Source organism: Capricornis sumatraensis, chromosome 9 (assembly GCF_032405125.1).
Source record: "Capricornis sumatraensis isolate serow.1 chromosome 9, serow.2, whole genome shotgun sequence".
Taxonomy (NCBI): Eukaryota; Metazoa; Chordata; class Mammalia; order Artiodactyla; family Bovidae; genus Capricornis; species Capricornis sumatraensis.
The window spans coordinates 52,313,176-52,341,129 of record NC_091077.1 but is presented as its reverse complement, the minus strand read 5'-3'; the positions used below and the strand labels follow the sequence as shown (position 1 = coordinate 52,341,129).

At 51.7% G+C, this 27,954-nt stretch overlaps 1 protein-coding gene across 3 annotated transcripts; it reads left to right on the top strand.

The window, feature by feature from the left end:
* The first annotated feature begins 24 nt into the window (after positions 1-24).
* ARAP3 (ArfGAP with RhoGAP domain, ankyrin repeat and PH domain 3) lies at positions 25-27,954 on the top strand. 3 transcript variants are annotated; one of them, XM_068979427.1, is made up of 33 exons: positions 25-98; positions 1,729-2,278; positions 2,390-2,451; positions 2,547-2,658; positions 6,291-6,491; positions 6,628-6,697; positions 6,966-7,086; positions 7,177-7,361; positions 7,452-7,558; positions 7,818-8,017; positions 8,109-8,194; positions 8,351-8,533; positions 8,675-8,810; positions 9,443-9,559; positions 10,008-10,155; positions 10,260-10,362; positions 12,400-12,619; positions 13,360-13,423; positions 13,660-13,823; positions 18,484-18,696; positions 18,960-19,065; positions 20,204-20,351; positions 20,675-20,743; positions 22,917-22,991; positions 23,090-23,204; positions 24,876-25,004; positions 25,103-25,236; positions 25,473-25,555; positions 25,654-25,689; positions 25,795-25,858; positions 25,957-26,094; positions 26,297-26,335; positions 26,828-27,954. In XM_068979427.1, the coding sequence occupies exons 2-33, from the start codon at positions 1,746-1,748 to the stop codon at positions 27,311-27,313; spliced, it is 4,647 nt and encodes a 1,548-aa protein (XP_068835528.1). In that variant the 5' UTR covers positions 25-98; positions 1,729-1,745; the 3' UTR covers positions 27,314-27,954. The 3 variants fall into 3 exon arrangements, with proteins under 3 accessions (XP_068835528.1, XP_068835530.1, XP_068835529.1); XM_068979429.1 differs by having other exon boundaries at positions 26,427-26,946; XM_068979428.1 differs by lacking the exon at positions 26,297-26,335.

Below are 27,954 nucleotides of genomic sequence, written 5' to 3'. Positions count from 1 at the left end.
GGAGGGCTGAGGGGAGGCGGGGCCGGCGCGGCGCGACCCGGAGCCTCGGACGGCGCGGCGGGTGGGTACCGGGGAGCGGACGGCGGCCGCGTAGTGAGGTGAGGACCCCCGTGCCCCCCGGCTCCTGCCTCCCAGACTCCTCCCCATCACCTTGAGGGCCTCTGTGGGATCCCTAGCCCCGCTCCGCGCCCGCGGCGCTCCCCTCTCCCCCTCCCCGCCGCGATCAGCCCCTCCCTCCGGTTGCCGGCCTCTGCCCCCTCCCTCCTTGCCCCCTCCCTCGTCGCAGCCTGAGCTGCCCTGCGCTGCCCTGCCCGCCCCCCTTGCCCCCCACCCCCGCACTCCTGCCCCGCTCACCTCCTAGTTCTCAGTCCCGTGCCCTCGAGTCGGGCCTGAGTCACCGGGAAACTGGACTCTGAGTCAGGACGGGAGGTGCAGCACCCGGGCTCTAGCTTGGGGAGGGGGGCTCCGCCGCAGAGAGGCGGAGAGAGGCCAGAACTGACGCTGGGGCGAGAGGCAGTCCTGGTAAGAAGGACCCCGCAGGAGAGAAACTGGGAGAGAGAAGTACGGACAGAGGCAGAGACAGAGACCTAAGAGTCAGAGATGGCCAGAGACACAGATAAAACTGAAGATCTAGTTGAGATGGAGACAGAGGCAAGGAGAGGCTTAATGACAGGAGAACAAGGAAGGGACCGAGATGGATTTAGACACAGAGATGGAGATGGAATGGGGTGGGGACAGGGACAGGGTGGACGAAAAACTCACGGAGACAGGATTCAAGAGAGGTCTAGGTACTAACTAGATCAGGGTCTACGTCAAGGTGGTGGAATGGGACAGAGCCTCAGAGACCTGAATCCAAAGGCATGGACAGGGCAGAGGAAGGCTTGGAGAAAGCAGAGGTAGGGCAATGTCATTTCACAGTGTGAGTTCCTGCAGGGTGGGTGTTCCAGTTGGCGCACACATATGGGAGAAGATACTGCAGGTGGGTGCTGAGTGGAGACCCTGGTGTACCTCCGGCCCCTCATCTCTCTGGCTCAGTTAGTTCTCTGCCCCATCCTCACTCCCCAAGTGGCCTCTGCCCAGATGTTAGTACTGCCTAGAGCTTTCTGGACAGCCTGACCAAGGCAGGCAGGATGTGGGGGCGGCCAGAGCTGGAGGGACAGGAAGGAAGTCTGAGCAGAGACAATAGGTGGAAGGGGAGGAGGAACTGGGAACGACCAGGATTAGGATGGCTGGAGCCTGTACTCAGCTCTGGAACCAGTGGGAGTGGGAGGTGCGTCTCCCCTCTCCTCCTCCCCTCTCCTCTGTGTCATAGCAGCTTCATCGTGGGCCCCTCCTCCCCACCAGCCCCTGTCATCCCCACCCCTGCAAGGTTCTGACATCTTGTCCTAGGCTTGCTGACCTGAGTGTATGCAGAGCTTTGACCCAGACACTGTGTGGGTGGAAGCTAAGGGGCCAACACTTTGACCAAGAAGCCAGCTTGCCACGAGCCTGGGGCAACCCTCCTCCCCTCCCTGGCCTCAGTTTCCTCCTCTGTAAATGCAGGGGCGCTCCTACAATGGGGAGGCCCTTTCCAATGTTTGGGGTTGGCTCTGCCTCCGGATCACAGGCTTCTGGTCATTTTCTCTGGAGGAAGACTGGAGTCTGGTGGCCTCTGTCCAAGCCTCAGACTTTGGGACAGGGAGGGGGAATCTCAACCTGAGCCCTCCCTTCACCCTGCCCCTCCCCCAGCAATGGCCTGAGCCCCCATGGCTGCCCCTCAGGACCTGGACATCGCTGTGTGGCTGGCCTCGGTGCACCTGGAGCAGTATGCAGACGCGTTCCGGCAGCAGGGTCTGGCTACGGCGGGTGCGGCCCGTGGCCTGGGCCACGGGGAGCTGAGGCAGCTGGGCGTCAACGCCACGGGGCACCGGAAGCGCATCCTGCGCCTGCTGCAGGCGGGCACTGCCGAGGGCCCCCCGGATCCCCAGCCTGAAAGTGCCATGGAGCCTTCGCACAGCCCAGCATCCCCAGGCCAGCCCACCAAGCCTGTGCCTAAGCCCAGGACAGTATTTGGTGGACTCAGTGGCTCCGCCACCACCCAGAGGCCTGGGTTCAGTCCAGCTGTCTGGAGGCCAGAGGGATCCAAGAGCCCAGAGCCCAGCCTGAGTCCGAGGTCCCCTACTGTCCCTCCGAGGTCCTCCTCCGAGCAGCCGTCGGCCTCGAATACTGTGGAGATGATGCCCAATGTCATCTACTTTGGCTTGGACTTAAGAGGCGGGGCCCAGACAGCTCAGGACATGTGAGTGGGGTCGGCTCCGTGGGATCCAGTGCTGGGGGCAGGGAGGAGGAGGACATGAGGGCTTGTCCTTCCTTCTCTCTCCCTGAATGACCACTAGACCTCTCTCCTTAGGGCCCCAGACAGCTCTCAGACAGCTGCTCCCACCCCTGCCCTCAGGCCCACAACGGGCACAGGTAGGTTGACAATCATGGGTTGGGGGAAAGGAGCGGTGCCATTCAGGACTCTCACCTGACCTCTTCCCTGTTTCCCCTGTTTCTCCACCTGCCAGTGCACATCATGGACCCTGGTTGCCTGTACTATGGTGTCCAACCCGTGGGGGTCCCAGGGGCCCCTGACAGAAGAGAAGGCAGAGGTGTCTGTCAGGAAAGGGCTGAACACAGGTGAGTGGTCCACAGAGTGACGGTGGCAGGAAGAGGAGCGGGTTGAGCTGGTGGCGGCTGTGTTCCCCATTGGTCATCGAATGTGTGTTGAGCGTCCACTGTGTGCCAACTGGGTTACTGAGATTCAGGATGAATATGACAGACAGACCCAGTCTCCCATTAGGCAGCCTGTGACTCAGTGGGGACAGATAGGAAATAAAACAGGTAGACAAAGAAATTGGAGAGGGCAATGGCACCCCACTCCAGTACTCTTGCCGGAGGAGCCTGGTAGGCTGCAGTCCATAGGGTCTCCAAGAGTCGGACACGACTGAGCGACTTCACTTTCACTTTTCACTTTCATACATTGGAGAAGGAAATGGCAGCCCACTCCAGTGTTCTTGCCTGGAGAATCCCAGGGACAGGGGAGCCTGGTGGGCTGCCGTCTATGGGGTCACACAGAGTCGGACACGACTGAAGAAACTTAGCAGCAGCAGCAAAGAAATGGATATATGACTTAAAATACAGAGAAGTGCCTTTCGTTCTTTCATTTAACAATCTTTTTTGAACACCTACTGAATGTCAGATATTGTTGTAAATGTTTGGGATAGATCAGAAATCCCTGCCCTTGTGGGAAATTAGTCAATTAACAATAGATGTACTAAATGAGTTACTCCTATGTTGAAAGGTAATAGTGAAAGTGAAAGTGCTAGCTGCTCAGTCGTGTCCGACTCTGCGACTCCATGGACTATAGCTCTCCAGGTTCCTCAGTCCATGGAATTCTCCAGGCAAGAATACTGGAATGGGTTGCCATGCCCTTCTCCAGTAAAAGGTGTTAAGTGCCATGAAAAAAATTGAACAGGGTAAGAGGGCTGGATGGGGTGAGGGGGGAAAGGACTGCAGTTTTTCACCAAGAGTTGCCAGAGTGTTAAGAAGATGATATTTGAGCTAAAACTTGAAAGAAGTGAGGGACTTCGCCCTTCTAGGACAAGAATGCTGCAGGCGGGAAGAATGGCCAGAATAGAGACTTTAAGAAGGCCATGTAACCAGGGGATCTGGGAGCGATGACAAGGTCAGCAGGGCTGGGACAGAGGGGGCCAGGGTGGGAAGAGCTGGGGTAGACGCTGCCAGAGAGGCAAAGGAGCCATACTGGGACTTTCGCTTTTACTCTTAAGTGAAATGGGAAGCGAGCTATTGGAAGGGTTTTGACTTACATTTTAAGAATCCCTCTGGTTGCTGTGTTGGCAATGATCTGTAGGGGCAAAAGCAGAAGCAGAGAGACTAGTTTGGAGGTTCTTACTGTGATCTAGGTGAAAAATCTCAGGCTACTTCTATGAGAGTGGAAAGGGTGAGTGGCTGGTTTGGGTTATATCTTGAAGACAAACTGTCCTAGTAAATTGAAGTGTGACAGAAAAAGAGGAGTCAAGAAAGACTTCAGGGGTTTCCGTCTGAGCCTGCACTGTCCGGTGTGGTAGCCAGTAACCACGTGTGACTGCTGAACACTTGAAATGTGGCTAGTCTGGTGTGAGCTGTGCTGAAACCATAAAACAACCAAATTTCAAAGACCGTTTGACAGTGCTCTTCTGAGCAACTGAAAGTTCATGGAGTTGCTGTGGTCTTTAATGGGGAAGACTGTGCATAACGCAGGAGTAAGGCAGATTCGGAGCTCAGGTTTTGATTTGTTGAATTTGAGGTGTGTATTATATGCCCAAGGAGAGGTGGCAAATAGGCCGTTGGATATACAAGTCTGGAGTCTGGGGGAAAGGTCTGAACAGGAGATCTAGGTTTGTGTGTTGTCAGCATTTAGATGGGTGTATGTAGCTGTGAGTGAGTGTAGGTAAAGCAGAGGACCAAGATAAGGTCCTGGCATACTCCAGGATCGAGAGATTGGGGATAAGAGGAAGAATCAGCAAAACAGGCTGAAAAAAAATGCTTAGTGAAGTAGAAAGAAAATCAGGAGAAGTTGATGCCATAGGAGCTAACTGAAGAAAAGATATAAGGAGGAGGAAGAGGTCAGGTCAGATGTATCCGGCCAGGTAAGATGAGCACTGAGAATTGACCTCTGGAATTGGTGACACGGAGGTTACTCGGGACCTTGACAAGTGCTGGGAGTGAAGGCTTGATCTGTGTGGGCTCAAGAGAGAACAAAGGAAAGGAACTGGAAATATGAAGACAACATTTTTGAGTTTTTCTGCAAAGAAGAGCAGAGAGTTTGAGTGGTTATTGATAGTGGAAGTGGAGTCAAGAAAGGGGTTTTAATAGCATGGAATGCTGTGTATATTCATAGGTGAATAGGGATGATCTGATAGGGAGAACTAGTGGATATAGGAGAGAGAAAAGGGACAAAGTCTGGAGTGATGTCCTTGTGTAGGTGAGAGGACTGGAACCAAGTGCCCAGAGGACAGATCAGCTTTAGACAGGGGTGTTTATCATAGTACCAGGAGGAAAACTGTGTGTATGTGAAATGGGGCAGATGGGCCGCTGGGAGTCTGTGGGGATTATCCTCTGGTTGCTTCAATTTCTCAATGAAGTAGGAAACAAGTAGGATAGAGTGGAAGTTCTTAACCTGAGCTGCACTACAGCCTGGGGAACTTTGAAAATGACAGATGCCTGAGCCTTGTTCCCAATGACTCAAATGTAAGTGTCTGGCATGGGGCTCACACAGGGCTTCTCCGGTAGCTACGTGGTAAAGAATCCATCTGCCAATGCAGGAGACTCGGGTTCAATCCCTGAATTGGGAAGATCCTGTGAAGTAGGAAATGGCAATCCATGCCAGTATTCTTGCCTGGAAAATCCCATGGACAGAAGAGGCTGGCGGGCTCTAGTCCATGAGGTCACAGAGAGCTGGACATGACTGAGCATGCACGCATGCACGTGGGGTTCATATGCAGATACGTTTAAGTTTCCCAAGTGATTTGTACAGCTGAGGTAAGGAACCACTGGAAAGCGACAGAAGAATAGAGGACTTTCTGGGAAGGATATCTGAAGGATGGGAAGAAGCAGCCTAGGGAATTGTGTTGCAGGCAGAGGGAACAGTATGGCAAAGACTCTGAACTAGGGAAGAGAATGTGGCTGGACTGTAGTGAGCGAGGCGAAGGCAGTGCAGGATGAGGTCGTCAGAGTTGCCCTGGGTCTCTCTGTACAGTCTTGCATCCACTGGTAAGGAATTTCGACAGGTGTTAACGGGAAGTCATTGTAGAGGTTCCTGCAGGTGCGTGAAATGATCTTGTTCGCATCCTTGGTGGAAGGGCGAGAATGGAAGCAAGTGACTGGTTAGACAATTCCCTTCACCTCGGTGAGAGCTATTGGGAACTTGGTCCAGGGAGAGACAGGCATGAACTTTTTGGAGAAAGAACCGATTAGACTTATTGATGAGATAGGCAGCTGTGGCAGAAAGTCATCTGTGTTAGTTATTCCCCAACTTTTCCACCAAGTAATACTAATGGCAGAGGCAAAGGACTGACATTTTTCAAATGAAAAGTCCTAGCGTGCCTTGGGAAGAAGATCCATGCTCATGTTTTGGGTTCTCAGCCTCCCTGTTCCCCTGCTTAAAAAGCAGATCTGGTACCTGCTGGGCATTCCACTAGGTGCTGTGGGTGGGGCTGTCCACGGAACTGGCTCTAAAGTGTGTCCCCCTCTCTCTTGGCTCCCACAAGGCTCAGCAGGCCGGATCTGGAGGCACGTGAGGATGCTGGTTATGCCAGCCTTGAACTGCCTGGGGACTCCACCCTCTCCCTGCCCACCCTGGACACAGAGACCAACGATGACCTCATTTCACCTTATGCCAGCTTCTCCTCCACGGCAGACCGCCCCACACCCCTGCTCAGTGGCTGGCTAGACAAGCTCTCCCCTCAGGGGTGGGGCTGCTGGGAAGGGGAGCGGGGCACGGGAGGCTGGCTGGTGGTGGAGGTTGGGTCTCACGTGCTCCCAGATCCTAGGACCCCTGGGGTGCAGCCTCCACCAGTTACTGATCTCAGCCTCTCCCTTCCCCAGAAACTACGTCTTTCAGAGGCGCTTTGTGCAGTTCAACGGGAGGAGTCTGATGTACTTTGGCAGTGATAAGGTAGGTCTGGGACATGCTTCATGGGGCCTGGGGAAAGGGAGAGGGAGAGCTGAGAGAGGCTCAGGATTAGAAGGCTGATTCCCCCGTGGAGGGGAGGCAGGCACCACGTGACTGATGTCAGGGTCAAAGGGAGCGCAGTTAGCAGCTGTACCCCACTGCTTGTGGGATGAGTGCCGAATCTCATTAAACGTTGGTGCTGGCCCCCAGGGGTCAGTGCACATGGCTGAGTTCCTGTCCCCATGGGCCAATGCTCTGTCTGTCCCTCCAGGACCCCTTCCCCAAGGGCGTGATCCCTCTGACGGCCATCGAGATGACCCGCAGCAGCAAGGACAACAAGTTCCAGGTCATCACCGGCCAGAGGGTGTTCGTGTTCCGCACAGAGAGTGAGGGTGAGGGCCAGGGCCCCTGGGTTCAGAGCAGGGCTGGGGAGGCCAGGTGAGCTCACAGCCCACTTTACCTGCTTCCCCGTCCCCCGCCAGCTCAGCGGGACATGTGGTGCTCCACGCTGCAGTCCTGCCTGAAGGAGCAGCGTCTCCTGGGCCACCCCCGGCCCCCACAGCCACCTCGACCCCTCCGCACGGGCATGCTGGAGCTGCGTGGGCACAAGGCCAAGGTGTTTGCTGCATTGAGCCCCGGAGAGCTGGCCCTGTACAAGAGTGAGCAGGTGAGCAGGGCCGGGCCAGGGCCGAGGGGCCTGACCTAGCCCACTCGGACCTCACTGTGCCTGCCCACCGCCCCCGCTCCCGACTGCCAGGCCTTCTCTCTGGGCATCGGGATCTGCTTCATTGAACTACAAGGCTGCAGTGTGCGGGAGACCAAGAGTCGCAGCTTTGACCTGCTCACACCACATCGCTGCTTCAGGTGGGGCCCAGACTGGCAGGAGGCAAGGCCGGGGGAGAGACATTGAGGGGGGACACTGGGGTGCAGAGGCCCCAAGGCCTCCTCCTTAGGATGTCAGTGGGTGTGTCCCGATGGGAGTCCAGTGAACAGGGTCAAGGATGTCAGGAGGGGCTGGGCTGGCCCACATATGGCTGTGGTGGCTGCTGCAGGAATGCCCCGGGTGGTGGGGTGGGTAGGGGGGTGGGTGTCCAGGCCCACGGACTGGCTGTCCACCCCTCAGCTTCACAGCCGAGTCTGGGGGGGCTCGGCAGAGCTGGGCGGCCGCTCTGCAGGAAGCAGTAACCGAGACCCTGTCTGACTACGAGGTGGCTGAGAAGATCTGGTCCAATCGGGCAAACCGGCACTGCGCGGACTGTGGCGCCTCCCGCCCAGACTGGGCTGCGGTCAACCTGGGAGTGGTCATCTGCAAACAGTGCGCAGGTGAGGGCTGGGGCCTTTAGCTGAAACGGGGAGGGGCTGGGGGCTTGGGGCAGGAGGGCTCAGGGTGCCCATGCCCTTCACACCCTAACAGGTCAGCACCGGGCTCTGGGTTCTGGGATCTCCAAGGTGCAGAGCCTGAAGCTGGACACAAGTGTGTGGAGTAATGAGATAGTGCAGGTGAGAAGTCTGCAGAGGGAAAAAGTGTGTCTGGGGGTGTGGGCTGGGGTGGAAGGAGCATGTGTGAAAAGGTCTTGGGTCCAGCTTGGGGACAGGATTGGAATGCCTGGGGATACAAGTTTCTGTCACTTGCCTCTGCCCCCTGTGACCCTGCAGTTGTTCATTGTCCTGGGAAACGATCGCGCCAACCGCTTCTGGGCAGGGTCACTCCCCCCAGGTGAGGGGCTGCACCCAGATACCACCCCTGGCCCTCGGGGAGAGTTCATCTCTCGGAAGTACCGGCTCGGTCTCTTCCGGAAGCCCCACCCTCAGTATCCAGATCATAGCCAGCTTCTCCAGGTAGGAGGGAAGGCTGGGGCTAATGGATCTCTGAGTTGAAATGCCTAAACTTGGAGTGGGGGCTGTTTTGGAGACAGGAGGACTGTCCCCAGGACTCCCAGGTTATGTCCTGGGGTTGACAGAGGCCTTTTCTCCCTGTAGGCACTGTGTGCAGCTGTGGCAGGACCCAACCTGCTGAAGAACATGACCCAGCTTCTCTGTGTCGAAGCTTTTGAGGGAGAGGAGCCCTGGACCCCCTCAGCCCTCGATGGCAGCTTCCCTAGTCCCCTGCCCCCAGGTAATCCCCACAGGGCTTCCTCTCTCTCCCTGCAAGAATTCTCAGCCCTGACCTGTGCCTTGGTTCTTCTGGCGGGAGCCCCCAATTACCTCTCAGCTAGCCCATCACAATGGCCCAACTTGGGCAGTTTCCCAACCCTCCAAGTCCTCGAGGCCCTATTTCTTGGTATTTGAATTGACCACTAATGACCACTGTCTGGAGTGGATCTGGATGCTTGAGGTGTTAGTGCTGGCCTATCCCTGTCAGGGTCAACCCATAGGTCAGGTCTCACCTGCCCAAGGGAAGTCTGATCGTAGAAATGGTCATCTTACACAGGCTGGTCTCCAGTAGTCATGCCACAGGGGCCAAGGCACTTACAGGAGGGCCCCTGCCTGAGCCTTCCACCCAGAGCTTACTTGTTCTCTAGCTGGTGGAGACAGGCAGTGGGCAAGGGCTGGCTTAGAAGCCTCGGCACTGCCTGCCACCTTCTTCTCTGATCTGGATGGTGAGGGGTTCAGCACCACTGGGGTCTACTAGGCCATGCTGCTGATGGAGTTGGGTCCCACTGTCTTCCTCAATTCAAGCACTTCCCCAAGGGGGTCAGGCCTTTCCATTGCACTGGCCTGACGTGACCACTTTCCTTGCCCTTGCAGACCCCTCCCCTGGCGTGTATAATGAAGTGGTGGTGCCTGCCACTTACAGCAGCTTCCTGTACTGTGGTCCCATCAGCAACAAAGCGGGACCCCCACCCCCTCGCAGGGGCCGAGATGGTGAGAGGGGAGCCAAGGGATGGGAGGGGATGAGCAGAAGCCAGGATGGTTGGGAGTGTTCCCTAGAGGGATAAGGAGGAGAGGACTGGGATAGGACATGCCCTGAAGTGGACAAGGGTGCTGGGCTCAGAGGGACCATGGCAGGGGTGGGGAGGGGCAGCATTGGGTGATGGTTGAGAGGCTGTGCTTTGAAGTCATACCACGGGGGGGTCAAATCTCAGCTCTGCTGCTTTCTCCCCATGTGACTTGGGCAAGTACTTCAACTCTGAGCCTCAATTTCCCCATCTGCAAAACAGGAGTGAATGTAAAACTCCCCTCATAGAGTTGTGACAACTACAGGAGATCGTACGTAGGTAGAGGGGTTGGCACAGAATAATATCTGGCAAATGGGAGTCCTGACAGTGGGGACAGAGGTCTGCTGCCTGCTGACCACCACTTTCCCTCTTAGCTCCCCCGCGACTGTGGTGTGTCCTGGGTGCGGCTCTGGAAATGTTTGTGTCGGAAAGCAGCCCTGAACCCCTCCACCTCGTCCAGCCCCAGGATGTTGTATGTTTGGGTGTGAACCCCCCACCCACTGACCCAGGTGACCTCGACAGGTAACACCCACCCTGTTCTCTCAACTTTCCTTTTCCGCTCCTGATCCTGAGCCTGCCAGCCCCCTGACTCACCCCGTCCCTCCTCCCGGACCTCATCTCTCCAGGTTCCCCTTCTCCTTCGAGCTCATCCTCACTGGGGGCAGGATTCAGCATTTTGGCACAGATGGAGCTGACAGTCTGGAGGCCTGGACCAGCGCCCTGGGCAAGGTGAGGCAGCTGAGACCCCTCCCCTACAGCTCATGGGTTCCCTGTACCCCCCTGCCCCCGTCCTGTCCCCTCCTATTCCTGCAGCCACGCCCACCTCTGCCACTAACAGCTGAGGTTGGCTGAGCACTTACTCTGTGCCAGGTCCTGTGTTAAACGCTGCCCACTCAATATCTCATTTAATTTTCACAACACTTAGAGGTAAGGGTTATCAATATTTCACACCTAAAGAACTCAGAGGTTATGAAGCCTCTCAGTCAGGGTCACAGGGCTAGAAGGCAGCAGAGCACAGGACGAAAGTCAGGCCTCTGTCTGCAAAGCTCACAGGCCAGACTGCACTGTGCTGGGCTCTTCCCACAGAGAGGCTGCCACCTGACTCCTACCACCTCCCCCAGGCTCAGATCTCCAAGTCCACAGGCAAAGCTGCCTTCATCTGACCCAGCTTCTCCATTCCCAGGCAAGCCACTCTCTCCATCCTGCACCTCACCCCTGGCATTAAATTAGATCCCTGGTATTAAATCTAGATCCCTGGAGTCAGATATCCTGGGATTTGAGTCCTGCAACTCACACGTGTGAGCTCTTCCATATGGGTAGAGTGGGTGTCAAAGATCTACCCCCTAGGGTTGAGGGTTAAGTGACACGTGAGGACCACGCTGCCTGGCACGCCGCAAGTCCTCCATCTGGGGGTGCTGAAGTAGTAATGGGGATGACAGTGATAATCGCTCCCATCCTTAAACAGCTTTTCCCCCAGCCCTGCTCCACCTTCAGCTCATCACCCTGGCGTGCCACCTCCCCACCCCGCCACAGCTTCTTAGAAAGTTACGAGCTCTGGCAGCCTGCAGCTCCTCCTTAACCCCTTCTGGCTGCCCTCCTCGCCTTACTCTTCTGAGCGGCACCCCTGCAGGTGGCCAGTGACTTGCCCTGGGTAAGGTTCAAGGGCCTCCCTCTGGCCTCACCAGTAGTCTGTGCATCTGATACTGCTCTGTAGGAAGCGCTCCCCTGCTCTGACTTCTGACCCCACTCAGAACGCCTCACACCAATAAGCTGTCTCCATATCCTCTAAGGGCACTGATATGGCCCTCCAAGTCTCCCCCTATTATCTCTGGTTATTTATTTGCTAAGTCGTGTTTGACTTTTTTGAGAACCCATGGACTGTAGCCCGCAAGCTCCTCTGTCCATTTCCCAGGCAAGAATACTGGAGCGAGTTGCCATTTATCCCTCCAGGAGATCTTCCCTACCCAGGGATCAAACTCACGTCTCTTACACTGGCAGGCGGGTTCACCACCACTGAGCCACCACTTTTCAAAAATCCTTTAAGGCAGTGCTACCCCAAGTGTGGTCTGTTACCTGGTCCTGGCTGAGGAATTCTCTTACTGCCCATGACAGGTTAAGTATAGAGCTTGAGAGTCACTATTTAGAATCTTTCATAGCAATGTGACAGAATAATTTTATGTGTGGAGTCTAATATTTAAGAACTGGGGGCTTATATTTTATATGTCGTTCTTTTGTCATTTCACTTTTCTAGTAATTTGTTTTGTTGTTTTTTAATCAAAGTGTTGGTTAGAGACAGATTGGTAAAAAAATTTTAAACTTCCTGTTCCTTCAGCACAAGTAGCTTGAGAAGCACTGCTTTGAGTTACACCTCGAATAGTCCTTTCTTCATGAAGCCTCCGCCTGGCCCCCTGGGGGTGGGACTTCCTGGGACCTCGTGACTCTTCGGTCACAGCATGCAGCTACCCAGGCTGTCTTTCCCTACATCCCAATTAAGGGTATAACACTGCCTGCCGCACAGGGGTCTTCTCTGTGTTGGCTGGAGCAAATCGAATTGAACTGCATTTCTTTCTTGTTTTTCTCCATCCATCTCCTGTCTCCTGCACCGGTCTTTCCTCTACTGTTTCCCCATCCCTTTCATTCCCCTCTTTCCTTGGCTTTCTCTCCATGTCTTCCTCTGCCTCCCCTTATCCCTCTCACTCTTACTTCTCTGCCCACCTCTTGTCTCTTTCCCTACCCTCCTCTTTCCCATTGTCCTCCTCCTCACAGTGGTTCTCTCCACTGAGCTGTCACCAGCTGTTGGGCCCTGGGCTGCTGCGGCTGGGTCGCCTGTGGCTGCGGTCTCCCTCCCATACAACCCTGGCCCCTGGCCTCTGGATGTCTGGGTTCGGCCTTCTTCGTGGAGATCACCTCTTCCTGTGCCCAGCATCAGGCCCTGGCCCCCCAGCCCCTGAGGACATGGTGCATCTGCGCCGGCTACAGGAGATCAGTGAGCAGGGCTGGGGACAGGGATGAAGGGTGGCTCTGAGGGGTGGGGTAGTGGGCCTTCATATATTTAGGGCCCCTATGGGAGATAGCAGGAATGGTGGATTCAGGCAGAAGTTCTAAAGTCAAATGGCCCAAATTTAGACCCTGCCACCCCACCAGCACTTGCTGGCTGGGTGACCTTAGACAAGTTACTTAACCTCTCTGTGCTTTAGTTGCCTCATCTTCACATTAGGCACAATAATAGGGACGTAACAAGCGTCATATAAGGCAATGCTTGTAAAACACTTATCACAGAACCTGGCAGGAGGCATCTTACAGGTATTCAGTAAGTGTTATATGTTATGTGTGTTATTATCATTTTTTAGAGTCACTTGCTGGTTGGGGACTGAGAGAAGGGACTGGGAATTCTTTCTTCCTCCTAAAAGAGGAACAGTGTAGGATAATGTTTTAAAGGTCTGGAGACAGGAAACTTGAGTTCAAGCTCAGCTTTGCCGTAACAAGTAATCTGAGCCATGTTACTTAACCTCTCTGAGTTTATGTGAAACGGGTGTCCCTCATTGCTGGCGGATTCTTTACCGTCTGAGCCCGAAGTGGGGATAATAGTATGTAACTCATAAGGTTTAAGGCAGTATTGATTGTAAACCTCCTAGCATGGAACCTACACACCTTAAATATATCTTAATGAATATTAATCACTATGATGAAGATGACAATAATAATGTCCCATGATTCTCCTCCAAGGTGTGGTCTCAGCAGCTGACACCCCGGACAAGAAAGAGCATTTGGTTTTGGTGGAGACAGGAAGGTAAGTCTTGCCCCTACTCTTGACTCTGGGCCCCCCCACAGTTCACACCTTCCACCCAGGCCTGCTGGACTACTGCCCACTTCCTCAAAGTCACTTCCCTAGTCAGGGGCCTTGTCTGGGTTGGGTGTTGCTGCCCCCTGCTGGTGTCTCTGGGAAGTCTGATCCTTGTGCTCCTGGGCCTCTTAGCCTGAGGACTCCCCTGGAGCTGGCTCTGACTCAGATCTCTCGGGTCTCAGGACACTGTATCTGCAGGCAGAGGGCCGGCTAGACTTCTCAGCATGGAACACGGCCATTGCGGGGGCAGCCGGCGGGGGAGGCACAGGGCTGCAGGAGCAGCAGATGAGCAGGGGTGACATCCCCATCATCGTGGATGCCTGCATCAGTTTTGTCACTCAGCATGGTGAGTGGGTACTGGCTGACACTGAGCTAGTGAGGGATGGGGAACATGGGCACTGCTGGTTAGACGGGATTGAGGAGGGAGATGTGCATGTGACTTGCCTTCAAAAACTTTGCCTCCAGAGACTGCAACCTGACAGTGACAAGCTGCTCTGCCTTTCTGAGCCTCAGTTCCCTCGTCTTTAAAGTGGGCCATGCTGGTTAAATGGTTAGGAATCCAGGCTCCCAATGCAGGGGGAACAGGTTCAACACCTGGTCAGAAAACGAAGATCCTGCATGCCACTAACATCCCACATGCTGCACAGTACAGCCGAAAACTTTAATAATAATTAAATAGATTTAAAAAAATAAAATGGGGTTATTGGACTTCCCTGGCAGTTCCAGTGGTTAAGACTCCACGAACCCAATGCAGGGGGCACAGGTTCGATCCCTGGTCAAGGAAGATCCCACATGCCGTGTGGTATGGCCAAAAAATAAAAAGAAACAAAATAGGGCTCCTCACAGTCTCATGTTCCAGGATAGTGGTGATAGTGAGAGAGCACATGTGACACATTTAGGACCTATAGGTGGTTAAGTGAGAAATAGATTTAAGGGCCTAGATCTGATAGACAGAGTGCTTGATGAACTACGGACGGAAGTTTGTGACATTGTATGGGAGACAGGGATCAAGACCATCCCCAAGAAAAAGAAATGCAAAAAAGCAAAATGGCAGTCTGAGAAGGCCTTACAAATAGCTATGAAAAAAAGAGAAGCAAAAAGCAAAGGAGAAAAAGAAAGATATACCCATTTGAATGCAGAGTCCCAAAGAATAGCAAGGAGAGATAAGAAAGCCTTCCTCAGCAATCAATGCAAAGAAATAGAGGAAAACAATAGAATGGGAAAGTTGAGACATCTCTTCAAGAAAATTAGAGATACCAAGGGACATTTCATGCAAAGATGGGCTCAATAAAGGACAGAAATGGTATGGACCTAACAGAAGCAGAAGATATTAAGAAGAGGTGGCAAGAATACCCAGAAAAACTGTACAAAAAAGATCTTCCTGACCCAGATAATCACGATGGTGTGATCACTTACCTAGAGCCAGATTTCCTGGAATGTGAAGGCAAGTGGGCCTTAGGAAGCATCACTATGAACAAAGCTAGTGGAGGTGATGGAATTCCAGTTGAGCTATTTTAAATCCTAAAAGATGATGCTGTGAAAGTGCTACACTCAATATGCCAGCAAGTTTGGAAAACTCAGCAGTGGCCACAGGACTGGAAAAGGTCAGTTTTCATTCCAATCCCAAAGAAAGGCAATGCCAAAGAATGCTCAAACTACTGCACAATTGCACTCATCTCACATGCTAGTAAAGTAATGCTCAAAATTCTCCAAGCCAGGCTTCAATAGTACTTGAACCATGAACTTACAGATGTTCAAGCTGGTTTTAGAAAAGGCAGAGAAACCAGAAATCAAATTGCCGACATCTGCTAGATCATTGAAAAAGCAAGAGAATTCCAGAAAAACATCTATTTCTGCTTTATTGACTATGCCAAAAGCTTTGACTGTGTGGATCACAATAAACTGTGGCAAATTCTGAAAGAGATAGGAATACCAGACCACCTGACCTGCCTCTTTAGAAATCTGCAGATCAGGAAGCAACAGTTAGAACTGGACATGGAACAACAGATTGGTTTCAAATAGGAAAAGGAGCACATCAAGGCTGTATATTGTCACCCTGCTTATTTAACTTCTATGCAGAGTACATCATGAGAAACGCTGGGCTGGATGAAGCACAAGCTAGAATCAAGTTGCCAGGAGAAATATCAATAACTTCATATATGCAGATGACACCACCCTGATGGCAGAAAGCGAAGAAGAACTAAAGAGCCTCTTGATGAAAGTGAAAGAGGAGAGTGAAAAAGTTGGCTTAAAGCTCAACATTCAGAACACTAAGATCATGGCATCTGGGTCTCATCACTTCATGGCAAATGTATGGGGAAACAGTGGAAACAGTGAGAGACTTTATCTTGGGGGGCTCCAAAATCACTGCAGATGGTGACTGCAGTCATGAAATTAAAAGATGCTGACTCCTTGGAAGGAAAGTTATGACCAACCTAGATAGCATATTAAAAAGCAGAGACATTACTTTGCCAACAAAGGTCCGTCTAGTCAATGCTATGGTTTTCCCATTACTCATGTATGATGTGAGAGTTGGACTATAAAGAAAGCTGAGTGCCAAAGAATTGATGCTTTTGAATTGTGGTATTGGAGAAGAGTCTTGAGAGTCCCTTGGACTGCAAGGAGATCCAACCAGTCCATCCTAAAGGAAATCAGTCCTGGGTATTCATTGGAAGGACTGATGTTGAAGCTGAAACTCCAATACTTTGGCCACCTGATGCGAAGCACTGACTCATTTGAAAAGACCCTGATGCTGGGAAAGATTGAAGGTGGGAGGAGAAGGGGACGACAGAGGATGAAATGGTTGGATGGCATCACTGATTCAATGGACATGAGTTTGAGTAAGCTCCGGGAGTTGATGATGGACAGGGAGGCCTGGCATGCTGCAGTCCATGGGGTCACAAAGAGTCAGACACGACTGAGTGACTGAACTGAACTGAAGTGTTCCATAGCCACTCTTACTGGGGTGTGGGCATGGAAGGAGCAGGGCCCTCAGATGTGACTGGAGATGCAGAGCTATGGAGAACAGAGAGAGCGCAGCTATTTGGCAAGAGCCAAGCTGAGCAGCAAAATCGTTGAGGGTCTGAGTAGAATTATTCTGTGTGGGAGGGTTTTCCAGCCATAAAGGATGAACTATGCAAGGGGTTCCCAGAATTCTTTGTGAGTTTCGCCTCTGCTTTTTTCTCTTTACCGAGTAAGGATCAAATTGATTCTTTTCCCCCAGCAAACCCTCTTTAGAGGGCTAGACTCTTGAGAAGAAAATTCTCAGAAAACCAAGGAGGACGGTAAAGGGGAAAAAGGCACATCCACGCGCCTACAAATAGTTGTGCTTACTACAGACAATGGATAGTCAGTGGTTAAAGACATCCTCCACGCCTTTGCAGTAGCCTCATGTACTGACTCCCCAAACTTACTAGACCCCATCCGCTGCTCAGCCTCACATGTGTTCGCTCAGTGAAAAGCCCTGGAGAAAGTCTGGTTGTTCTTCCCTGCTGCTCCACAGATCTTGCACCGCCACTCTTCATTCAACACATATTTATTGAGCTGCTCCCCTGTGCCAGCCACGGCAAGAGGGGCAGTGAATGAGGAAGGTTCTGTGAAGCTCAGAGACTGGTGGGAATGATGAGTAATAAACAAATACACTCAGTTCTCATGATTCACGGCAGTTATAAAGTCACAGAAAACACTGGATCAATGAATGCTGAACTGTTGCCCCAGTGGAAATACAGAGTTAAGTTCCTGGGAAATTCTGGTCACATTTTCATCAGTTGATCAATATGGAACTTTGTTTTATGTGTGCTTCTGTTTGAAGACACTTTTAATATTTTGAAGTTTTCATCTTCTTTTCCTCTCTTTTTAAATTGAATTATAATTAATTCACAATGTTGTATTAGTTTCAGGTATAAACAAAGTAATTCAGTTACATACATGTGTGTGTATGTGTGTATAAATATATAATACCTATATTCTTTTTCAGATTCTTTTCCATTATAGGTTATTATAAGATATTGAGTATAGGTCCAAGCTTTCATCTTTTAAAATTTTTTTATTTTATTATTTTTTTATTGAAGTATGGTTGATGTAAAATATTTGGTAAATTATAGGGGTACAATATAGTGATTCACTATTTTTGAAGATTGTACTCCATTTATAGTTACTCTAAAATATTTGTTGTTTTCCCTGTGTTATACAATATATTCTTGCAGTTTATTTTATACCTAACAGTATACTCTCCTCCCGTATTCGCTCTCCATACTGGTCACCACTAGTTTGTTTTCTGTATCCATGAGTCTGCTTTAAAGGCACTTTATTTACTATACAGTTGATTTGTTAACTTTGAACTTGCTGCCAGCAGTACTGTAACTCATGCCTGAACAAAGCTTATCTGACACATGTGTTTTCTCCACAAGGCACATCACAGCCTTCTGGTACTTAGGAACACTAGACAGCACTTCAGCCTTAAATTGGGGGCCATTTTAAACAGTGAAATTCCCCCCCACCAAAGAAGAACAAGAATGCAAAAATACGTGGCTCTAAATATACCATTAGAATAACACTTGTTTACCGCTTGAGGCTTAGCTGGGAAAATGTTCATCAGGCAACTGAAAATTTTCTCCATTTGTGCATGTTCACAGGTGACTGCAGAGTGCCGCAGGTATTGATTTGGGGGTTCCAAATACATTTTAGCAGGTAGATGAATTCATAAATTCAAAACCTGTGAATAACATGTCCTGAGTGTGATGTGATTTCATAGAGTGCTATTTAAAGATCAAAGTGGTGAGGAGAGAAGGGAGCTGCAGTGTGATGGCATGGTTAGGGATGGACCTTCAGAAGGCGAGGGCTGGAGTAGGGACCCGAGCAGCAAGACCAGAGAGGCTGATTTCTGTTTGACCATCCTACCCCCGATAGCCACGTACAGTATGGGGGGAGGTGGGTCACAGACAGGGCACTGGGTGAGTGATAGCAGGTCTTGGGCAGCGGTGAGCTGAGATGCTGGCTGTTCACAGGGCTCCGGCTGGAGGGTGTATACCGGAAAGGGGGTGCCCGTGCCCGCAGCCTGAAGCTGCTGGCTGAGTTCCGGCGGGATGCCCGGTCTGTGAGGCTCCGACCAGGGGAACACTTTGTGGAGGATGTCACCGACACGCTCAAACGCTTCTTTCGAGAGCTTGATGATCCTGTGACCTCTGCACGGTTGCTGCCTCGCTGGAGGGAGGCTGCTGGTGGGTACTCTGAAGAGCCTCACAGGCAATGGAAATCCAACCAGGAACTCCACGACCCCCCTCCCAGAATCTCTGAGGCACCCTTGTGGGATTAGGCAGCCCCCACCCCAATACCCCTGCCACAGTTGGCTGACCACCCAGGGACTCAGCTCAGGGAAAGGTGGGAAGGGGCAGAGACACATCCATCCTGGGTTTGTTTCTCTAAAAATCCCTCTGCTCTTATTTCCCTGACTCTCTCCACTCCTTGCCCATCATGTCCCCAGAGCTGCCCCAGAAGAACCAGCGCCTGGAGAAATACAAAGAAGTGATTGGCTGCCTGCCACGGGTCAACCGCCGCACACTGGCCACCCTCATTGGGCATCTCTATCGGTCAGTACAGCCAGACTCCTGCAGGCTTCCCCCCTGACCCTTCGTCACCTCTGTCCAATCCCTCACTTACATTCACATATCCATCCCATAGACAATTGTTCAGTGAAGGTGTAACAGCATAAAGGTTCACAGGATGGACTTTGGGGTCAGACAGACCTAGGCCTCAATCTGACTCCACTATTCTAGCACATGACTTTGGATAAATTATCTGTTTTCTTTGAGCCTCAGTTTCCTCATTTGTAATAGAAAGATGGTATAAGGTACAGTATCCACCTCATGGGCTTCCCTGCTGGCTCAGCGGTAAAGAATCCTCCTGCCAATGCAGAAGACCAGGGTTCAATCCCTGGTCTGGGAAGATTTCCTGTAGTAGGGCATGGCAACACACTGTAGTGTTCTTGCCTGGGAAATCCCATGGACAGAGGAGCTTGGTGGGCAAAGAGACTCCAGGGGGTCGCAAAGAGTTGGACATGACTCAGCAACTAAACTATCACCACCACCATCCACCTCATAGATTATATGAGATTTAAATGATGTGCTTGTAAACTTACTACAGCACCTGGCATATATGTGGTAAGCGTTCAGAAATGGTGAACGATCAGCATTATTTTGTTTTCTTTAATATTCTATGCAGCAAAGGATTAGATGTTGGAGACACAAAGAGGAATAAGATGCAGGTCTACCTTTACCAGTCGATTGGGAGAGACAGATTTTTTAATGATTCTAGGATGAACCTCAGTTGTATGGTACTGATTACAGACTGGACAATTATGGCCTCTGGGCCAAATCCAGCTCATTGCTTATTTTTGTAAATTAAGTTTTGCATAAAATGTAAAGTCATACCCATTCTTCTATATATATTCCATGGTTCCTTTCACACTCCCAGAGCAGAGTTGAGGGGTTGTGACAGATGGCACAGCATGAAAGCCTAAAATATTTACTATCTATAAACTTACATAAAAAGTTTGCTGACCCCTATGTATAAGTCTGTCTCTCCCCTAGACTGGGAGCTCCTTGAGGGCAGGGTTGTGTCTAACTCACTGCTGTAGCCCAAGTGCTTAGCCCAGGCATATAGCAGGGATTCAATAAGTGTTTGCGAATGACTGCTGTACCCACCCGAGACCCTCACACCCCTCCACAGGGTACAGAAGTGTGCTTCTCTGAACCAGATGTGCACGCGAAACCTGGCACTGCTGTTCGCCCCCAGCGTGTTCCAGACAGATGGGCGGGGGGAGCACGAGGTGCGAGTGCTGCAGGAGCTCATCGATGGCTACATCTCTGTCTTTGATGTAAGCTTTCCCGACCCCTGACCTATGGTCCCTCTCCCTGGACGCTGGATCCTGCTTGTCCCAACAAACCCCTAACCTCACCCTCTAAAGGCCCTCTGCATCAGGAACCCCATCCCAGAGCCCTGGGCCCCGTCTCCTGTAACCGCACTCCTAACATCCTTGCCCCTTAGCTCTCAGCTCTTCTGGCCTCTCCCCTTCTCCTCCACGGGCTCTGGTCTTGCACATGTCTCTGGGCTTACCCCCTATCCCGGCAGCCTCCCGCTAATGCACACAGACACTCAGACACAGACACACAGACACACACCCTTTTGGCTCTTCCACAGATCGACCCTGACCAGGTAGCCCAGATTGACTTGGAGGTCAGTCTTATCACCACCTGGAAGGACGTGCAGGTAACTTGTCCTGACCCTAGACTTCTGAGTGGGCCAGGAGGGGACATCGAGATAGGAAGGTGACCTTCTGCTTCTGGGCTCCAGGAAACCCAAGGAGAGAAGTGCCTTGGGGAGGGGTGGTTGGTTTAGGATTTCCTCCATTTATTCTACCCTGAGGGTTCTTCATTATAGAAGGGTGGCAGGAGCACTTCAGTTCCAGGTATAGAGATCCAAGGAAGGGTTAGCTAAGTTAGACAAAGAGGTGAGAAGAATAATAAATGCTGTAGTTAACATCTGAGGACGAATTATATTCCAAGCACCTGTAATCTCACTTTCAGTTCAGTTCAGTTCAGTTCAGTCTCTCAGTCATGTCCGACTTTGCGACCCCAAGAATAGCAGCACGCCAGGCCTCCCTGTCCATCACCAACTCCCGGAGTTCACTCAGACTCTCGTCTATTGAGTCCGTGATGCCATCCAGCCATCTCATTCTCGGTCGTCCTCTTCTCCTGCCCCCAACCCCTCCCAGCATCAGAGTCTTTTCCAATGAGTCAACTCTTTGCATGAGGTGGCCAAAGTACTGGAGTTTCAGCTTTAGCATCATTCCCTCCAAAGAAATCCCAGGGCTGATCTCCTTCAGAATGGACTGGTTGGATCTCCTTGCAGTCCAAGGGACTCTCAAGAGTCTTCTCCAACACCACAGTTCAAAAGCATCAGTTCTTCAGTGCTCAGCCTTCTTGACAGTCCAACTCTCACACCCATACATGCCTTGACTAGATGGACCTTTGCTGGCAAAGTAATGTCTCTGCTTTTCAATATGCTATCTAGGTTGGTCATAACTTTTCTTCCAAGGAGTAAGCGTCTTTTAATTTCATGGCTGCAGTCACAATCTGCAGTGATTTTGGAGCCCCCAAAAATAAAGTCTGACACTGTTTCCACTGTTAACCCATCTATTTCCCATGAAGTGATGGGACCAGATGCCACGATCTTCGTTTTCTGAATGTTGAGCTTTAAGCCAACTTTTTCACTCTCCACTTTCACTTTCATCAAGAGGCTTTTTAGTTCCTCTTCACTGTCTGCCATAAGAGTGGTGTCATCTGCATATATGAGGTTATTGATATTTCTCCCAGCAATCTTGACTCCAGCTTGTGGTTCTTCTAGCCCAGCGTTTCTCATGATGTACTCTGCATAGAAGTTAAATAAGCAGGGTGACAATATACAGCCTTGACGTACTCCTTTTCCTATTTGGAACCAGTCTGTTGTTCCATGTCCAGTTCTCTAACTGTTGCTTCCTGACCTGCATACAGGCTTCTCAAGAGGCAGGTCAGGTGGGTTGTTATTCCCATCTCTTTCAGAATTTTCCAAAGCTTATTGTGATCCACACAGTGAAAGGCTTTGGCATACTCAATAAAGCAGAAATAGATGTTTTTCTGGAACTCTCTTGCTTTTTCCATGATCCAGCAGATGTTGGCAATTTGATCTCTGGTTCCTCTGCCTTTTCTAAAACCAGCTTGAACATCAGGGAGTTCATGGTTCAGGTATTGCTAAAGCCTGGCTTGGAGAATTTTGAGCATTACTTTACTAGCATGTGAGATGAATGCAATTGTGGTCATTTGAGCATTCTTTGGCATTGCCTTTCTTGGGATTGAAATGAAAACTGACCTTTTCCAGTCCTGTGGCCACTGCTGAGTTTTCCAGATTTGCTGGCATATTGAGTGTAGCACTTTCACAGCATCATCTTTCAGGATTTGAAGGAGCTCAATTGGAATTCCATCACCTCCACTAGCTTTGTTCGTAGTGATGCTTTCTAAGGCCCACTTGACTTCACATTCCAGGATGTCTGGCTCTAGGTGAGTGATCACACCATCGTGATTATCTTTAGTGCCACACAACTCTAGGAGGTAGGTGGCCCCATTTTTTCAAAGATACTGAGGTTTGAAGGGTCATTTATTCAAGGCTGTACTGTAGCGAGTGGCAGAGTTGGAACTCAGACTCCAGACTGTCTTCTCAAGCGCTACTGCACACAGTGCTACCACGCCTGGAGTTTCTTCTCTTTAAAAGGTCTGAGGGATGCTTGGGGTGAGGGTTCAGAGGAGGCCTCTGTGGGGGAAGCACTCATGAGACAACCTAAGGAGTTCTCTGACCTTGATTCTTTGTACTGTCTGTGTCCTTCTCATTTCTTTACTCCTCCCCTCAGTTGTCCCAGGCTGGAGACCTCATCATGGAGGTCTTCATAGAGCAGCAGCTCCCAGACAACTGTGTCACCCTGAAGGTGAGTCCTGAGGGGACAGGAGGGGAGGTGAGAGGGTGGCGGGCAGCAGGGGCAGTGGCCTAACCCGCATGGGTCCTCTGCTCATGCCCTGACCCCAGGTGTCCCCAACACTGACTGCTGAGGAGCTGACCAACCAAGTATTGGAGATTCGGGGGACGGCAGCTGGGACGGACTTGTGGGTGACATTTGAGATTCGAGAGCACGGGGAGCTTGGTGCGTATGACAGCGCATGTGCGCGTGCACGCGTGTTCGGGGTGAAAGTCACCAAGACTTCTGGGTTACCAGATGTGCAGCTGTCCTCTCGGTCTTTCTTTTTTTTTCCCTTTTTGTATTTATTTGTTTGGCTGTGCCATGTCTTAGTTGCGTCAAGTGGGATTTTTAGTTGCTGCATGTGGGATCTATTTCCTCTCTGTCCTCTTGTCTTTTGGGCCCCAAAGACCCTTGGTTTCTCTTTCACCTCAAAGGAGGTGTCTCTTTCTACTTTGCCCAGGCTCCAGTTGCTGGAGGGACTTGGGACTCAATCCTCAACCCTCTTCCTTTCTCTATCTGTTTCCTTGGGTGAGTTCATCCATTCCTGTGGCTCTAAATACCACTAATAAGCTGGCCCCAAATGTTTATGTGTGGTCCCCTCCTCTGAGCTCCAGACTCACATAGCCAGCTGCCTGCTGACACCTCCACTTGTACATCTTGTAACATCTCATATTTTAAATGCCTAAGACTGGGACTTCCCTGGCAGTCCAGTGGTTAAGACTCCACACTTCCACTGGAGGGGATGCAGGTTTGATCTCTGGTTGGGGAACCAGCGGTCCCACATGCCAGGTGTACAACCAAAAAAAAAAGAAAAAAGTGATTAAAAAATTCTAAGACCAAACTCAATTCCCAGCCCCCTCCCCTGACAAAAAGCCCAAGCCATTTCCTAGTTTTCCTGACTGAGTCATTGAATCAGCATTCACCCAGTTATCGAGGCCAGACACTTGGGAGTCCTCTGGGACTCCTTCTGTTCCTTCATCTTCATACCTACTGGCTAACTAGTCCTCTTGAGTCTAAATGTATCTTTCTAAATATACCACCTCTCCATTTCCATTGCTACCACTTTAGTTGAAGTCACCATGATCTTTCTGCACCCCAACACTAACCACAAAAATGGACAGCTCCATATAAGGCACAGCTGGCCAGTGTCCCTTCTTGCCTTCCAACAATCCATTTTCCACACAGCAGTCAATGAGCATGTTCAAGCATAAATATCATCATGCCACTCCCATGGCTAAAACCTTCCAGTGGCTTCCCATTGCACTTAAAATAAAATTCAAACCCTTTATTCTGGCCCACAAGACCCTAAATATCTGGCACTCACTCTTCAGATTTCATCTCAAATGACGTGTTTTCCTTGCTTCAGCCACGCTGGCTGTTAAGTTGCTCAAGCACATCTTTCCTAACTCAGGGCCTTTGGTGCTGCATTTCGTCGTCCCTGGTGTCCTCTTCCTCCATCTCTGAATGGCTTGTTCTTCCCACTCCTTCAGGCTCTGTGTCTCATCTTCAAATGCTTCCTCTGAAAGGCTTTGCCTGGTCACCCTATCTCAGTAGCTGCCCTGTTTCTCTCTCTCAGCTTTTTATTGTTTCCTTCAGAATTATGGTTTGTCTTTACCTGATTTACTTATCTGTTACTCTCTGCTCCCTTGCCAGGCTGTGGGCTTTGTGAAGGCAGGCTGGGTGTTTCAGGCTCCCTACTGTATCCCCAGGGCAGCCCGGTGCCGGGCACAGTCAATGCTAAATTATGCCTGTGGCTGGCTGGATGAATGAATGAGTGACTGGTGGGCAAGGAGGAGGGGGTGCCAGGCTGTGGATGGATATCTGGTTGACAGTTACCCTCACCTTGCCCTCTAGAGCGGCCACTGCACCCCAAGGAAAGGGTCCTTGAGCAGGCCCTCCAATGGTGCCAACTCCCAGAGCCCTGCTCAGCCTCTCTGCTCCTGAGAAAAGTCTCTCTGGCCCATGCTGGCTGCCTCTTCACAGGTGAGCCTCCTTCTTCAGCCCAGCACCACCCCCACCCCCCACCCCAGGCCTCTCCCAGGGACCCTCCACCTAGCCCTGCCCTGCCCATCTGTGCTCAGGTATCCGGCGTGAGAGCCCACGGGTGGGGCTGCTGCGGTGTCGGGAGGAGCCCCCCCGCTTGCTGGGAAACCGCTTCCAGGAGAGGTTCTTTCTGTTGCGTGGCCGTTGCCTGCTGCTGCTCAAGGAGAAGAAGGTGGGCCCTGGGCGAGTGCGGAGGGAGGCTGGGTGGCTATGTGGGAGGAGCCCTGACTGCTCGACCCTGTCATTCCACAGGCCATTTTTCCATCAGTCTCATTGCTTCCTTGGCCCTTTGACCTCTCTGACCCTTTGGCTTCATACAACTCCAGTGCTTCCATGGTTTCTTGACCTCCTTAACCATGATCCTTCTCTCTCACCTCTCAACCTCACTGCTGGCCTTCATGTTGTCAGAGCTCTAAACCGGAACGAGAGTGGCCTTTGGAAGATGCCAAGGTCTACCTGGGAATCCGCAAAAAGTTCAAGCCTCCCACCCCGTGAGTTTTTCCCCCCAGTCCACCCTTCTAGAGGCATGAAATGCCATCACCCCTCTGGCCTTTCTGATCACCCATTACTGGTCTCCTTTGCTTCACAGATGGGGCTTCACATTGATGCTAGAGAAGATGCACCTGTGAGTACCTCCCAGCCAGGCTCCCTGTCCTCCGGCCTTTCCTATCCTCCACCTCTCTAGTTGTGACCCCTTCCCTCCTGGTGATCCCACTCTGATCACCCCCAGCTACCTGTCCTGCACAGACGAGGATGAGATGTGGGACTGGACCACCAGTATCCTCAAAGCCCAGGTAAGGGGAAGGAGGGAGCTGAGAGCCAGGTCTGTGGGCCCAGCTCCACCCTCAGTACCTCCCATGCCCACCGGTGCCTCCCCTTGCCCTCTCTCCAGCACGATGACCACCAGCCAGTGGTCTTACGACGCCATTCCTCCTCTGACCTCGCCCGTCAGAAGTTTGGCACCATGCCTTTGCTGCCCATCCGTGGGGATGACAGTGGAGCCACCCTCCTGTCTGCCAATCAGACCCTGGTGAGGTTCCCCTAGCCTGCCCAATGCCTCAGGGTCCCTGCCCATGCCCTGGCCACACTGCAGGAGGAAATGACATGTCTGCCAGCCTGGTGCCCACTCTGCCTTCTCTGTGCCCCAACTCTCCACCTGAAGCTCCTGCTGCCAGGCCTCACTGTGTCTCTGTGTTTCTCCCTCCTTGCCTCCCCACCCTACCTGTGCCCAGCGGCGACTTCACAACCGGAGGACCCTGTCCATGTTCTTTGTGAGTACTGTGCCTGCTCCAGTTCTGTGCCTGTCAGCCCTGTGCTCTGTGCTGCTTGAGTCCATGTGCTCTCTGTATTTGCCCAATGCAGGCCATCCATGAGTGTGTGTGCGGGTGGACAGAGAGTGTTGTGACCTGAAGGAATGAGGAAAACAAGGGATGGTAGGATGCAGTGAAGAAAGGGGGAAGTGGTCACAGAATTTGAGAAGTAGAAGGAAATGGTTAAGTGAATGCATTTTGGAGTCAGACAGACCTGGGTTCAAGCCCCAGCTTCACCATTTACTTCTGTGTGATCCTGGGCAACTTATTTAACTCCTCTGTACCTCAGCTCACTCACCTGCAGTGTATCCATCATACAGGGCTGTTTTTGACATCATACATGCAAAAGTATTTTTGCAGCATCTCAAGAGGAAGAGCTCAATAAATGTTAGCGGTTAATAATCTGGGAACTCTAACTCTGTGCCTGCCTCTGGTGACCCCATTCTCATCCAGCCAATGAAGTCGTCCCAGGGGTCTGTGGAGGAGCAGGAAGAACTGGAGGAGCCTGTGTATGAGGAGCCAGTGTATGAGGAAGTGGGGGCCTTCCCCGAGCTGACCGAGGACATCTCCACCTCCTTCTCTACCCCACGGGAGTGGACAGCCAAGCCGGAGACTGCCCTCCCCAGCCAGAGGTCCTTTGATCAATATCTTCTGTCCAAAGCAGGCCCCCAGGCCTGGGAGGAGAGGCCACCTGAGCCCCCTCCGGGCCCCCCTTCCAAGAGCAGTCCCCAGACACATGGGTCCCTGGAGGAACAGCTACTCCAGGAGCTGAGCAGCCTCATCCTGAGGAAGGGAGAGACCACCATAGGCCTGGGCAGCCCTTCTCAACCGTCCAGCCCCCAGCCCCCGAGCCCCAGTGGCCTTCCAACACAGACACCTGGCTTCCCCACCCAAACTCCCTGCACTTCCAGTCTACCCCCCAGCCAGCCCCTCACATGACTCTGGGACAGCAGTCTGAGGGGTAGGTAATCAAAGACCCAAGCTCTCCCCATGGCAGACACTGCTGGGGCACGTCTGCCCTGGCTGGAAAGACCCAGAGTCCAGTCTGGTGCTGTGGAAGGAGCACAGGGCCAAGAGCTCCCGAGACAGCATCCGGCTCAGAAAAGGGGCAGGTCATGGCGCCGCGCTCGGCCTCCGCTGACTCACCTGTCCCAGGAAGTAACTGAAATCAGAAGAACAATGAATGTTAAACTTTCTCAGAACTGTAAGCCCCACATAGTGTCCCTCAAGAGGGCAATTCCTGCTTTATGTATTTGATATGTAGGGGTTCTGTGAGAGATTTGGGGTTTGAAAAGAATTGTTTTATGCATTAACAGTAAAAAGATTTGGAAGGCAAACTTTTTTTTTTTTTTTTTTTGGCCACACCACTTGGCATGCGGGATCTTAGTTCCCTGACCAGGGAGCAAACTGGCATCCCCCTGCAGTGGAAGCATGAAGTCTTAACCACTGGACTGCCAGGGAAGTCCCTGGAAGGCACAAATTTGAATGATCTCCAAGTTTATCCTACCCCACCTTCAACATTCAGAAACTACACTGAAGCCCTCGAGTGGGAGGTTGATTAGGGTTGGGAGCTGGGGCAA

What these genes read in the sequence shown, in the direction of transcription:
- ARAP3 (XM_068979427.1), top strand. Translation starts at nt 1,746, where the DNA reads ATGGCTGCCCCTCAGGACCTGGACATCGCTGTGTGGCTGGCCTCGGTG. An exon ending in GGAGTAATGAGATAGTGCAG is followed by an intron (nt 8,195 to 8,350) that starts GTGAGAAGTCTG and finishes GTGACCCTGCAG; the next exon opens with TTGTTCATTGTCCTGGGAAA. An exon ending in GACCCAGGTGACCTCGACAG is followed by an intron (nt 10,156 to 10,259) that starts GTAACACCCACC and finishes TCATCTCTCCAG; the next exon opens with GTTCCCCTTCTCCTTCGAGC.